This window comes from Oryza brachyantha, chromosome 10 (assembly GCF_000231095.2).
Source record: "Oryza brachyantha chromosome 10, ObraRS2, whole genome shotgun sequence".
Lineage (NCBI taxonomy): Eukaryota > Viridiplantae > Streptophyta > Magnoliopsida > Poales > Poaceae > Oryza > Oryza brachyantha.
In genome coordinates, this window is record NC_023172.2 from 9,916,524 (window position 1) to 9,931,383 (window position 14,860).

Here is a 14,860-nt window from a genome sequence, read left to right on the forward strand (position 1 = left end):
CTTCACCAATTATCCTTTTGTTTGAAGCGTAGAGTAGAACAGCTTGATAGTGACAGGCAGACGCGGAAAGCGATTAGCCTCGTTATGACCTATGTAAAGGTTTTGACGATTTCACGTGTTGTCGCCACATGTTTGTGCATTGGAGTCTTGGAGATAGACCCGGAATGAGACGGAAACACCGAGGTAACACACTTCCGTCCAAATACGGAGTATCCCGTGTTTCTTCTGCCCATCGGAAGAATCGAGCAACCAGTTGTTGTGTCAGGATACATTGCCACTTTCATCTTTTCACTTATATTCATATTTATAAGCTAAATTTTAAAATTTAAAATTTAAAATTACATTTAAAGTTGATTTTAGATTATTTCATTGTAGTTTATTTTTAGTTTTTATTTATATATTAATAAAAACGCATATATGTATATAAGTTTTACTTACATATTATTTTAATCATGATAAGTAGGTTGCTTGTTTGCAGCTAAACCATATAATATCTCATGTTGCGGGATTACACGACCTCGATCTAATGGTATAAGAGAAGCGGGTGGTTTAGCAATTACAACATAATTTGTGAGTAATTTTTGTATAAATGTTATTAATAATTTAAAAGTAAATGATTAAAAATCATGATAAAAAGCAACTCTATGAAATTAAGTTTCTAAATTTAAATGCAGTTGACAAAATGATGGGGTTGTGAATTTGGATAGAGGCCTCAACTCGCGGACGATCAATTGCTGTGGTAGAAAATGCTGCATCACAGTATAGGAATGACAAAAAGGTGAATGGGCAGTTAACCTTGTGCATAAGATAATAAGGACAGGTGATCACAGAAATATCAATGCACTAAAAAAGCATCGCCTTTTAATCAGCTTAACACACCGTAGCCAGCTTTGGCCGACCAGAACCAGTCCAACTTCAAACTGCACTCTGCAATAAACTACAAACTGGAACGCAAGCTATTTCCTATTGCATCCAGGAGATCATAAAGCAGTAAAGCAGCATCAAAAGCAGGAAACAAAAGCTCAGCATGTAGGACCACAACTGAATAAGTTACAAGTTGCAGCCACAATTTACATTCAGAATGGCACTAAGAATATACTTCCGCGTATCTGGAACTGGAAGCAGATCACATGTTATGTATAGTAAATCAGTCAGTACAGGAGAATATACTCAAGGAATTTGTTATTTAACACAAAAGTTTCCATGCTGTAAATATATCTATCAATATCGACAGCGTTTATTTCAGTAACATAGCCAAAAAGAACACTAAGGGCTAGCTTCTATAATGAACTATAAACCATATAGAATGTATGAGATAATTAGCCATCGCTATAAAACATCTCTGTTCTTAACTTCCTGCAATCGTGGGTTGTCCTCCGGTGCTTCTTGAGAGACGGCTGTCTGTCCGTTGCTTCCACGGTTAGAGATCAACTGATCAGACTGCAACACAAACTAAATCGGAGTCAGATAGTTCACGGTAAAAGAATTCAAACTAAACTCTCGGATAATTCTTGTGCAAATAGAGAAAATATTTTTAATGATCTTTTCTAATGCTTGGAAAGGTGATGATTGTGGACCACAAATAACTCAAAAGAAAATATTAGGCTATAACTAAAATATGTTTGGACAAATGAGCCATATATCTCCAGGATCCAGAGTACATCTCCAAGAGCATGTTAATATTTTACTACCAAAATCTTGTATTAAGTCGATCCAAAATACTCCTTCCATTTTATAATGTAAAGCTTTTTGGCTATGCCTATATTCATCTATTGATCAATGTATATTGTTTATATATATGTCTAGATTTATTAGTATTCATACGAATATAGATAAAGCCAGAAAGTCTTATATTTTGAAACATAGGCAGTTATATTGTGCATAAAAATTACGCTCTCCTCTAAAAAAAACTCAAAACTGAATAACTTGTATTGGGAACGCATGTGTTTGGGCTTATTTCTGGAGGAGGGTGTAATGTTTATGCACAAGATTTTTTGGATGGAACCAACACAATATTTTGGAGTAAAGTATTAGCATTATCTTGGAGTCCTCATACATCGACCAAAGGGGAAAAAATAATTCTAGTTGCACACCTATCAAAGATGTTAGTGCAGTAGACAGTGTAAACAGAAAATTTCATCATCAATTCAGTCATTGTTTCACAATACTAATCATTTAAGGGAGCGATTGTTTGGCTTTTTTAGGCCAAACAATATATTTGCAAATGAAAAATAATTTATAAATAAAATTTTTATATATATGTTCTTAGTGATCTAAAAGTCAATGTTGAAAAATAAACTACAACGAACAAACACCAAAAACAACTTTAAATTTAAGGTTGAAATTCAAAAATTCAAATTATGGCTTATAAGTATAAGCAGAAGCGAAAAGATGTTGCTGTAAATTTTTTTTTTGGTTTGGGATGTTGCTGTAAATTTTAAAGAGAGAGATTCCTGACTCCAAATGATTACCTCATTATGCAAAGCAGGCGTATCTACTTCTGACGTGTGGCCTCATCTTTCATTTTCGTCTGAAATTGAAAAGGCAAGAATGAACATAATTTTATGAAACAAACATTATGAAACAAGAAATTCTGCAGATTGAGCCTGTACTTTCAGTTTTCCCCTACACTATTTAATATTTTATATAACCGCACAATGTGGGATCATCAAACCTCATCCGCAGCATCTGTTCGGACCTTCCTAGTTGGGCTTCTCATTGTGACAAGTTCTTCTGCAGTGGTTGGGTGGACACCTACAGTGGCATCAAAGTTTTGCTTCGTCAACCCAGCCTTTACAGCAATTGCAATACCCTGTCATAATAATGTACACCCACAAATATATTAAGGCAGTCATGAATGAAAGACTAAATATTAAATAATGGACCCACAGACCTGAATAATCTCAGGTGCATCTTCACCACACATGTGCACTCCTAGAACTTTGTTAGTATTAGCACACACGATAGCCTTCATGTATACACGATCAGGTAGACCAGAAAGAGTGGCCCTGAGAGGTCTGAAGTTTGATGTGTAGACATCAACATCTCCGTACTTCTCAATCGCCTACAGAAGTGCATTGTTTACTTAAATTATTCATGTGTTTTTGCAAGTTTAAAAGTTTGTAAGTTTATAATACCTTCTCTTCAGTAAGGCCAACTTGTCCAATTGGAGGTTGGGAAAACACCGCAGATGGCACAGCACTGTAAAATGCATATCAAAGAGTTTAATGCAACAATCATACGAAATTATAGTGTACAGAATTCTACTATTGAATTATAATGTTAAATAGAGAACTGTCAAAAGGATTTAATATTTGCCAGTCATTTTAATTGTGAAGAAAGAAATGGAAGGGGACGATGAATGTGTTTAAACTTATGCACCAATGCCACAGAAGAGAATGAATGCATGGTATGCACAAAACTGCTTCCAAGGTGCACAGTAAGTATTTCTTGTTAATGCTCATCTTGAGCATTCAGCTTTTAAACACTAATAAGCGAAATTGAAGCATCAAAGGTGCAAGGTTCAAGATCAAGAAAACCTATATGGATCTTATATGCATGTAATCTCAGCCCAAGGCTTAATAGGATTTGATAGATACTCATATCAACAAGTTGCAACTTCTTTTCCGGAAGCTTATCTCGAGAGAACTCCAAGGTTAAACGTGCATGGCCTGGAGCAATCTTGGAATAGGTGACCGACCGAGAAGCCATTCCCGGGTACACATGAGTGGAGCACGGGCCCGGCCTAGCAGGTTCCTAGGCACGCGCCGTGCGGGGGTATCTCGAGAGAACTCCAAGGTTAAGCGTGCTTGGCTTGAGATTGACCGACCGGAAAGTCATTCCGGGTGCACATGAGTGAGGACAAAGTGCGCAGAAAAGGCGTGTGTTGGTTGTGTGAGGGAAGTCTTGATGTCCTAGAGCACGGGCCCGGCCTAGGGGAGTTCCTAGGGTCGGGGCGTGACGATGCATGTGTCAAAAAATATATACAATTATGCATGCGTACCTGTAATCTGGTTTTGTAGGTTCATTTCCAAAAATAGTCCTCGCTAATGCCCCACCTTCCATTAATGCAACCGGTGTCAGGTTCACCCTATTAGTAACATCACCCACAGCCCATATAGAATCAACTGAGGTTCGAGAAAACTCATCAACCTATAATAACAAATATAGACCAAAAATTTCAGATATCACTTAATAATTGTCTAAGTCTAACACTTGAGAAAATATTAGACGAAGTATAATGTATAGAATCTATATAGAATACAAAGAACCCGGTTTCAATACACATACCACAATAGCACCATGCTTGTCCAGTTTGACCCCAATCTCTTCCAGTCCCAAATTCTACAAAAGAAAATATGGTCTGTATCAAGATGCGTGCATCCGGAAAATGAATGTGTGCCCCAAAACAAACTTGGTTAAAAGAAGTGGAAATGACTGGCATAATATTAACCTTTGTATTTGGCTTTCGTCCGGTTGCAAACATTACATGTGAGAACCCATGTATGCTTCCTTTGTATGTCTTCAGAGTCAGCAAGCCATCATCTGATTTAGTGACTGCTTGAGGAGTCTGTTCAGTATGAAATGTGATACCCCTCAAAGACATCTGATCTGCAACAAAATCCCTGACCTAGAAATACACAGGGAATGAGAAAATAACTCAAGGCATGATGCTTTTCAGTTCAAAAACGAAATTGTTTTTCCAGTTAATACTTGCACACCTCCTCGTCAAAGCCTCTTAGTACTTTCTTCTGTCGGATAAAAACATGAACACCACTTTTTAAGCCATTGAAAATACCAGCAAACTCCAAAGCAATATACCCTCCTCCTACTATCGCAATCTTCTCAGGTCTTGAAGGCAGGTCCAATGCTGCATCTGAATCAATGACGTGCTCTATTCCTGGAATATCTGGAATGGATGGCCGACCACCAACTGCTATGAGTATGTTTTTTGCAGTATAAAGTTTTCCATCCACACTGACAGCATGTGGATCAACAACCTGCATTAATTTGAATGGGCAGTATGTCAACACTTCCCTACTGCATTGATCCTTTGAACAAAATTGTATATGCAAATTCAGTCCAATTTAGAATTTCTCACAACCTTTCCACGGCCTTCGATTATAGTCACCCCTGAATTCTTCAGCATGTTTGTCTGAACCCCCAGCAAGCGCTGCAACTCTAAATTCTTGTTAGTCATCAGAGTGCTCCAGTCATGCTTTGGCTCAGTGCCATACCTCCACCCGAAGCCATGGCTCTCTTCGAACTCATGAGAGTATTTGGATGCATACACCAGTAATTTCTTTGGGACACAGCCACGAAGCACACAGCTGAAGTATGGAAAGAATGAACATCTTATTTGCACGCTTTTGCAATTGATATGAAACAGAAGATAGATGATATATGTAAATTATAGATACTAATCATTCAGTTTACAGAAGCTATAAGAGAATTAGAGATATAGGCGGAAGCTGGAGACGCATTGGGCCAACTGGTTCATGATAACAAGACATGAACGTTTGGAATCCATCATGACATAATCTCAACACGTACATTTAACAGAACTATAACGAATTGGTGATAAAAGACTCTAAAAGCATGTGCTCCAACCAGGAATGGCAAGAAAATGTTCTTATAATCCTAGTGTTCGCTGATCAGGACGAACAGAGCAATGAATCGCGTGCGTGAAATTGTCAGTTCTCTACTCGCTCCTAAATCCTAACCCTAAACTAACTATCAAAAGCAAACCATACAGGAATGCAGGCAGCCAAGCTTGTCGGCTGCACACGCAATAGAAATTCCAACCATAACATTACCGCGGAACAATGGCAGCGACTCGAATTCTCGAAATACGAACAAGAGTGGGTGGCGTTCACTTACGTTCCGCCGACGCCACCGAGGTTATCGGACGCGACGGTGGCGAAGGGCATCTCGCAGACGGCGGCGCGGGCGCCGTAGAGGGAGGCGGCGACGCGCGACGCCCGCATCCCGCCGCTCCCGGCCCCTATGGTGAAGAGGTCGTAGTCGTACCCACCTCCTTCCCCGCCCGCAGCGGCGTCCCCTCTATCCCCGACGGCCGAGGCGGAGGCGGAGAGCGGGCGGCGCAGTGCCAGGCCGAGGCGGAGGAGCGAGCCCCGGGTGGCAGCCGAGAGCGGGTGGCGGCGGCAGAGGTGGTGGAGGAGGGCCCCGCCGCGTCGGCGCAAGGAGATGGCGCGGGCTACGGTCTGGACTGCGGCGGTGGACGAGGAGGAGAAGGGGAGGGTCGCCGCCGTCGCCATGGCCGCTGCTCCGGCCCCGCGGCGGCGGAAATCAAATGCGTTGCTTCGAGGCGGGCGGGTGGGTGTGGGTCCGCCTAGTAGTATAGACGAAACAACAGACGAGACTTGTTGCTTCGGTGAGGCATGACGTGGCATCGGCAGGAAGGTCTTAGGCTATTTACAGTGGGGCTGTACACTCGAAAAGACACACGATAGCTTTGGCCTTGTTTAGCTCTTAAAATTTTTTTTCAAAAACATTACATCGAATTTTTGACACCTAAATAAAGTATTAAATATAGATAAAAAACTAATTACACAGTTATGAAAAAAAATCTGGAGACGAATCTTTTGAGCCTAGTTAACCCATAATTAGCCATAAATGCTACAGTAACCAACATGTGCTAATGACGGATTAATTAGGCTCAAAAGATTCGTCTTGCGGTTTCTAGGCTAGCCGTGAAATTTGTTTTTTCATTCGTGTCCGAAAACCCCTTTCGACATCCAGTCAAATATTTAACGTGACACTTCTCCCAAAAATTTTCTCAATCTAAACAACACCTTTATATCGGAGTATCAGTACCGAACCCATCATACTCTCTCTCTCCGTCGCCTCTCTCCCTCCCCACCGGTCTCTCCCCCGACCCTTGCGACGACGACATCAACGTCGCCGGCGCGGATCTGACGGCCCTTGCATCAACGACGACGACTGCTTGAATCTTACGGGAGGGCAACCGAGACACACGACAGAGAGGCGAGGTCGTCCAGTGCATGCCCCTAGCGGCTCCCTCATCAAGCTCGAGGTGAGGATGCTCGTGGATCTCCGCAAAGCGAACAAACATGCTAGGTTGACATGGACTTTTAATATTTTGCCACTCTTCACCACACTCACTTAACCCCTCTCACAGCTACAGTGAGAGAGGAGTACTCACTAGGTAAAAGTGACAAATAGTTAAATTTCGCAGGTGGACACCCTCTTTTCTCGGTGACGGGCTGAGGCCATGCGCCAGATCACTGCGGTGTGATTGTGAATGGCCTCATGGCCGCCTGCGGAGCAGTTAGGATAAGTTTTCTGAGGCATGTTTAGATTCTAATTTTTTTTTCAAAAACATTATATTAAATTTTTGGACACCTAAATAAAGTATTAAATATGCATAAACATTAAAATTAATTACATAGTTATGGGGGAAATCGTGAGACGAATCTTTTAAGCCTAATTAAGACGTGATTAGCTATAAGTGCTACAGTAACCAATATGTGCTATGATGGATTAATTAGACTCAAAAGATTCGTCTCATGGTGTCTAGGCAGAATCTAAAATTTGTTTTGTAATTAGACTGTATTTAATACTTCAAATGTGTGTTTAAAAATTTAATACGATGTTTTTGGAAAAAAAAATTGCAAAGTAAATAAGGCCTAAGTTGAAAAGCGTATTCTTTTGGATGTCGGAAGCGGCTCCCTTCGTTTGGAAAGCGGATGCGGCCCATGTTTGCAGTGGAAGTGGACAGCCCAATATACCGGGCTGTATTGCTGCTGCTGACGTGTCCAGCCTAGCTTAGTTTATTTTTTTTTGTCCAAGTGTGCAGTAGGACCGAAACATTCGTAAATGAAAGATAATTTATAAATAAAAAATTTATATAAGTGATTTTAGAATTTTAAAAGCCAAAATTAAAAAATAAGCTACGATAAAGAAACTTTCAAATTAACTCTAAATTTAAGGTTAAAGATTAAATTTTAGCTTATGTTTATAAACATAAGAAGAAACGAAAAGATAAAAGTGCATAAGAAGAAACGAAAAGATAAAAGTGCATGAGCAATTTCAACCTTTCAAATTAATTTTTTTTGGTAGCAGAACAATTTCAATTTTTTCTTTCTTTTGCCCAGTTTCATTTCTTGGTGCAACTAAGGACATTAATATTTTTTCTCTCAAATTACAATAAAAACGTACACGCACATATACATCAGTTCATCACTTTTTCGCGACAGGCATGAATGCACTCCTTTTAACACCCCTGATGCCCGATTGAGGTCCAACTGTCCAAGTGTTCGCTGTAGGACCAAACAAAGGTGACGATACATTTATAAATGAAAGACAATTTATAAATAAAAATTTGGTTTTAGATTTTTAAAAGCTAAAACTGAAAAATAATGTACGATGAAAAAACTTTTAAATTGACTTTAAATTTAAGGTTAAAATTAAATTTTAATTTATAAACATAAGAAGAAACGAAAATAATAAGAAGAAACGAAAAGATTAAGAGTGCATGATCGGATGGAATTGGAGCCATCGACTTCGTCGCCCCAATCGTACCCGCTCCAAGCTAAGAGCATGGTCAGTGCATAATTCATAACAGGGTCTTGTGAGCGAACCCCACGGTGAGGACTGAATCGTGTCAGGTGTCAGTTCGATGTTAAAGAAAATCATGTGCCATAGTTTTTTTCAATGTGGCAGAGCAAGTGAATCAGATCTATGAGCAGTGTAGTGCAGGTGACAATATGGACCATTGAAGTGAAAGACAAGCAGAACAGACAGGCCGGAGGCTGAGAGTGGGATGAGATCCATGGCAAAGAGAAAAACCCAGCGAGTGGGGAGGGGAGTGAGATCAATGTGCAGTACAGTGATACTTAGCCTGTAAGGCTGTAACAACTCCATGGGACACAACCCTGAGGAACATGAAAATACTAGGCTGTAACTGCTCTATGTCTCCATGGGACAACTCTGGGTCAAATATTACTGTAAAATATAGACAAAATAATGCCTGGAATAGATGGAACAACACAATGGTGCCAAATGATGTTAGGAGCGAATGAATAATAAGGCCACTTTATCCAACAATTCCAGTTTATAAACAGCACTATGGCCACCGAAAGAAGCTAGTGCCCCCATCTTAAAGGGCAATATCAAAAAAATTAGGACGCACGAGGTGTCACATGGGGATCAGATCACCAAATCAATTAGCACTTCAAGTACAGTTCATTCGGCAGTACTGCAAGCTTGCAATCACAATGCAATGCACCCTCCAAAACAAAAGCACAGCAAGATCAAGCCGGTCAATGGACGGTGGCCTTCTGAGGCGAGAAACTATATGCTAAATATATAGTTAGGTATCACCTGTGTTGATCCCATGAAGGAAAAAACGCCGATGAGTTTAACCGCGTTTGGCAGGACTACAGGAGAACTTGCAGGAGTGGTCGATGGGCACGTGCAGAAGAACAAGGACCCCCTCTTACGAGGGGTTGCTGAGCTAGGACTTGGCCTGGGAGGACATAGATGGGCACTTCATGCTGGTGGTGCCTGGGAAGCAAGCAGTGTAGACAAGACAGTATTTAGTTTGCCTTTCACTACAGTAGCCAACCTTGGTTCCACCCACCAGTGGCGATGCATTGCCCTGCAATAACAGAATTCAGACAATGTGAAATCTTTGCAGAGAGATTGCAATAAATTCCAGTACCAATGTAAAATAAACATTTATTATGATAAACATGAAATACACACACAGAGATGGTAGCATCTCTAGAGGGGGAAAAAAAACTAGTATTTGGTGCCATCATCTTCTGTAGTCAGGCAGTAACTTCAGGATTATAAAAGCATATCCAAGACCAATTTGGATAAACATGTAGGGACCAGTACAGACCATTGGTTGGCATCAAAGATAAACAAACTATGATCTCTATGACAGAGATCTGGAGGTCTCTTCTGCTGGCAGAAAGAAGGAAACAGTCAAAAAAGGTTATGTATTAGGTTGGACTGTAGGACAACCTATAAGGAAAATGTGTTATATCCAATGCAAATAACCAAAGGCAATAACACAACTAATAGCACGTGCAAGTGCCAGCCAATTTGATGGTACAGAGAATTCTTGGGTACTGTTGAAATGCTCTACAGCGTCTATATATATAATGGCATCAACCTCAGCCTAAGTACAGGGGAGAAAGCTACAACCCTGCTACTTCTCTTTACCTTCACCTCAACAAGCTCGTAACTTATAATCAAAATGTTGATCCAAGTACAGATTTCAGGTTGAACCACAGAAGAGCAGCACGTTGTCAATCAGGTTAGTGGTAGTGCATCAAATGCAATTGCATATTGTTGCTCACATCCAAATAGTATCTAGCATGGATCACTTGCTTAGATCAGTACCTATTATCTGCTATTTTTAGTTACTTCTGTGACATCAAAAATTGCAAAATGATAGTGGAATGAAATGCAAGAAAAAATATTGCCACAAGCACCTCAGTAATAATTGGTTAAAAGCATATACAAATTAACAATGCATCTGCTATTCCTTTTGTTTCGTATTGTAAGGCTTTCTAACCTTGTCTAGATTCATCTATTGATCAATGTATATAGTTTATATATATGTCTAAATCCATTAGCATCCATAGAATCTAGATAAGGCTAGAAAGTCTTATATTGTGAAACAGAGAGAGTATGTTATTATAACCACAATAATTGCACAAATCAATCATAAAACAAGATCATGAGAAGTAATTGCATCTTTTTTTGTTGCACTAGCGGCATGGATCTAGTGGAAAGATTTAATGGTAATGTAAGATCTCCAACACATGTCAATCTATATCAGTTGTAGCTGTTTGCACTTTTAACATTTGTTGGAGCTTGGAGCTGGAGGTCAAAAAATCTTCGTTGCATATGGGCTTTTCCTAGTGTTTTACCTTTAAGTATAGCCATAGTATTCTCAGTTCACTTGTCTATTCAACAAATAAATGGAAGTTCCATCTATCAATATCTATGGTCTTGGACCATCATTAATGATTTTTCCTTAGAATTTGGATACTTAATCGACCCACTTACTACTAGGCAAAAAAAACTAGGAAACTAATGGAGGAATGTAGATAATTATGATTTGAGCCAAGAATCAGAATACCATATGATTCAAGTTCCACATTTATTTGTTACTTGGATCATTTTTGTTTCTCAATGTAAAATAACAAACCCTCCATTTGCTTAAGATGCATACAATGAATAAAGATTGCCAGTCGCAAACTGCATACAATGAATAAAAATTGCCAGATCATATGCACACTAGAATTAGATTGATTCTACTCCTCCGTTTCACGATGTAAGAGTTTCTAGCCTTGCCTAGATTCAGATGGATGCTAATGAATCTAGACATATATATATATATATATAAGTTATATACATTCATCAATTGGTGAATTTAGGCAAGGCTAGAAAGTCTTACAATATAAAACAGAGGTAGTATATTTTTCTGTCGGTGGGTTTAGAAAACATATGAAAATATGCTTCATTACATTGTTAGTTCTTACAACAGCAGAATAAATATCTTGGCATTTGATAATCTAAGGACCTACTAGGTTGTGTTCTTTTTAGATGATTGGCAGATAAAAGCTGATGTATGATCGATCTACCTGATTATAGGAATAAATGAAATAATAATTATAAACCGAACAAATAGTTTAAAACAAGTGATCCAAGCGATGAAGCAGGAGAAAATTTTTCAAGAAAACATATTACCAGTGTCAATAATCCAGTGGATAATTTGAAAAGAATGGGGCCTAAGTTTATCGCATATAGCATGAAATAACCTTGGAGCAAGCATACTGTTGTTGTTGGTTGATAAAGAAGAAAGTCATGAACTTGTGCCTAGTCCAATGCCATCTATTTATTTCCAAAGAAATAACAATCTATTTATTTCCAAAGAAATAACACAATTGCTTGTGGTAAAACTTACAGGTCCTGGAAAGAGGATTGAACGTTTCTAGACAGATTATCATACCAGGTTCTGGAAAAAGCTTACAGACTTACAATTAAAGATTCTGTAAACAGATAACGCTAAGATGGCATGGAATATTCTTTCAGGAAATTGGTCAAAGCATTAACATGAGCATATGCTTAGTACATGAGAGAATTGAAGTGCACTAATTTTGATCTGACATTAACTTTCAAAAGCATATTGATTTGCAGAATGCCTAAACTTGTATCAGAATTCAGAATGCACATGAAAGTATGCCCAGTAACATTTGTGAGGCAAAAATAATAAAACTAAGGCCGACTAACATCTTAACTTTGAAAAGCATATTGATTTGCAGAATGCCTGAACTCGTATCAGAATTCAGAATGCACATGAAAGTATGCTTAGTAACATTTGAGAGGCAAAACTTATGAAACTAATGCTAAATTACAAAGCAAGTCCCAGCATTGAACTAAAAGCTTATCTGACTGTCAAGATGAACATAAGGAAAATAAGGTAATTACTTGACGATGTTCTCCAAACAAGGCGGGGGAACATTCCTCAATAATTTATGCATCGGAAATTTGGAATAGCATTCAACTCTAGCTGCTAAAATTAGTAACTAACAGCTATGTCACGCAATCATGGTTATTAGATACTGCTAACAGGAAAATGATGCAAATGTCAAGGGCAACTAGCTCACTGCTAGACATAAACTGGAAGCAGTTTTCATCCACTGAATTTCCTTCTTGCTAAGAAGAAAGAAGAAATTTGTTTCTATTATCCAGACATATACTCGAAATATCCTAATTTCTAAATTTACCTAAAGTATCAGTGAGCTCTGTCCAATGGCAATGATGCTGAAACTCAAAGGCGGCTACTCTTTTTAGCATATGCTCAGCCATTTCATTCTTATGATCAAGATTATCTCATTAAAGTCAGAGCTTTGGAATGTATGTTGTAGCTTTGGTGTTGTTTTGGAAGTTACTGAATTGTCAGAATACAGAAACATAACACTAGAAGCTAGAACAACCAAGAAAAGGAACATGTACACTAAAACACCATGAAACACCTCTACCCAACTCCAATGTGATGCATGAAAAATTGAAAATTCTACCACATGCTTGTATCCTAACAATTCAAAGGTACCACTTGCTAAAACATATTTTCCAGTGGTGGTATGTTATGGAAACCTTTGCTGGTCCAAGAGAAGTAATGACTTCCTCCCATGATCCTATACTTGATATATATGTGGCAACCATAGTCAGAAGCTGCAAAAGTGAATGAAACACTACAAATTATGATAAGATGTAGAGAACTGAACTCAAAATAAACAAACTATTCAGAATTCTAAATCTCCTGATTTCAGAGGAAAAGAATGTATTAGAGATTCCATCTGAAGGTGAGGATAGAAACATGAACTCACTAACAAACATACTATGGACAAAGGTGGCCAGGACAGCTAAGTGCAAGCAATCATGCTGACTTGATAATAGGAATCTGAAATCAAACCAATAACTGGTACAAGAAACACTGTGTAAGGTTACTACAGAGTACTGCCACTATACGTAAAACATGAAAAACCTCACAGAGGCCGAGTCTCCGAACTCCCAAGGATCTGAAAACAATCCTTATATAGGAAAACAACCAGGCTTCATGATCTACTAGTAGCTTGCACAGCCCCACCACTATGAAACGATGACGCAACTGATCTTATTAGTGGAGTTGGTTGTTGTATGCATTAATGTGGACCTATACAAAGAAATTGATGTTGAAATGCTTAACAACTAAACACCCTGTTTTAAGTAAAAGAATTACAACCAAATGGAGTCATAGTGAACCTGTAAGTCATGACGACTTACAAGACTATGATGATGAAGAACTCCGACGAGAACATATGCAAGTCAATTCAAAGCAGGTGAGAGTTGTTGAGGTAGCACCGTGGCAGGTGTGAGTTGATTAAATCATATGGTAATTGAAACTGACATAATTTGCAGTTTGGAGCATGTTTAAGTGTTATTCCCTCCGTTCCACATTATAAGACTTTCTGACCTTGCCTAGATTCATTTATGTGCTAATGAATCTAAACATATATACAAAATGTATGCATTGATACATGAATGAATCTAGCAAACCTAGAAAGTCTTATAATATGGAACGGAGGGAGTAGCATATAGGAGTACAACAAATCAAGGCTAAGAAGCTAGAATGAATAAAAAGAGACTAATGATTTGATGCCATGACATAAGTTGCAACAAGCATAGCTGTCTAGCACATACTCCCTGCAAAATATAATAACTGACAACAATTCATGAAAGTGAAATTTGTGCAAACATCTGTACAGTGTTCTGAGATTCAAGACATATTACATATATTATTGCTTATTACATAATAGAGATCGCATAGAGAATTTTTTGTGCATATTTGAAATTTGAACAGAGATGAAAAAAAACAATAAAAAAACGAAGTGCACATAAGCATATGTCACCTAGAGAAATTATTTACAAGTGCAATTTGCAAACAAAACTTAATGTCCATCGATATTTCTACCCTAAGACGTGACAGTCTAATTCAATTAAAGTTCTCTTGATTTATGCTATTGGATACCACAATGTGTACACAATGTACATTTCAGAATTCAGTAAACACGGAATAATGGCTGAAAAGAAAAACATGGCATGATAAATATAGTGTAATTAGCAAAAGATTAGGATGAATTGAAACCATGACATTACAATACAGCATAACCAGTCAATCCATGTGATGCACAAATCCAAGTAAGATGACTAAGAGTACCACAGTCCACGGAGAATTGGAACCTTGCTCGGCAGAGGTGCACTATATTTAATTTTGTCCAATCTTTAATGGACCCCAACATCACAACTAAAGCTG

At 38.6% G+C, this 14,860-nt stretch overlaps 1 protein-coding gene across 2 annotated transcripts; it reads right to left on the minus strand.

Moving 5' to 3' along the window:
• Positions 1–1,003: 1,003 nt before the first annotated feature.
• On the minus strand, positions 1,004–6,330 carry LOC102717003 (glutathione reductase, chloroplastic). Of its 2 annotated transcripts, none has more exons than XM_015841650.2 (11): positions 5,881–6,330; positions 5,105–5,330; positions 4,722–5,000; positions 4,454–4,630; positions 4,291–4,344; positions 4,004–4,152; positions 3,138–3,201; positions 2,894–3,064; positions 2,675–2,812; positions 2,472–2,530; positions 1,004–1,452 (listed from the first exon to the last, which is right to left on the minus strand). In XM_015841650.2, exons 1-10 carry the CDS (start codon positions 6,276–6,278, stop codon positions 2,495–2,497), a joined length of 1,692 nt encoding a protein of 563 aa, XP_015697136.2. In that variant the 5' UTR covers positions 6,279–6,330; the 3' UTR covers positions 1,004–1,452; positions 2,472–2,494. The 2 variants fall into 2 exon arrangements, with proteins under 2 accessions (XP_015697136.2, XP_006661775.2); XM_006661712.3 differs by having other exon boundaries at positions 1,006–1,440; positions 5,881–6,327.
• Positions 6,331–14,860: the final 8,530 nt, after the last annotated feature.

Bases quoted from the DNA above. Each gene is read 5' to 3' on its own strand.
- LOC102717003 (XM_015841650.2), bottom strand. From the start codon at position 6,278: ATGGCGACGGCGGCGACCCTCCCCTTCTCCTCCTCGTCCACCGCCGCA. The intron at 3,202-4,003 runs GTACGCATGCAT...TGCATTTTACAG, and splicing joins CCTACAAAACCAGATTACAG to TGCTGTGCCATCTGCGGTGT. The intron at 2,531-2,674 runs GTTTGATGATCC...TTTCAATTTCAG, and splicing joins GAACAGATGCTGCGGATGAG to ACGAAAATGAAAGATGAGGC.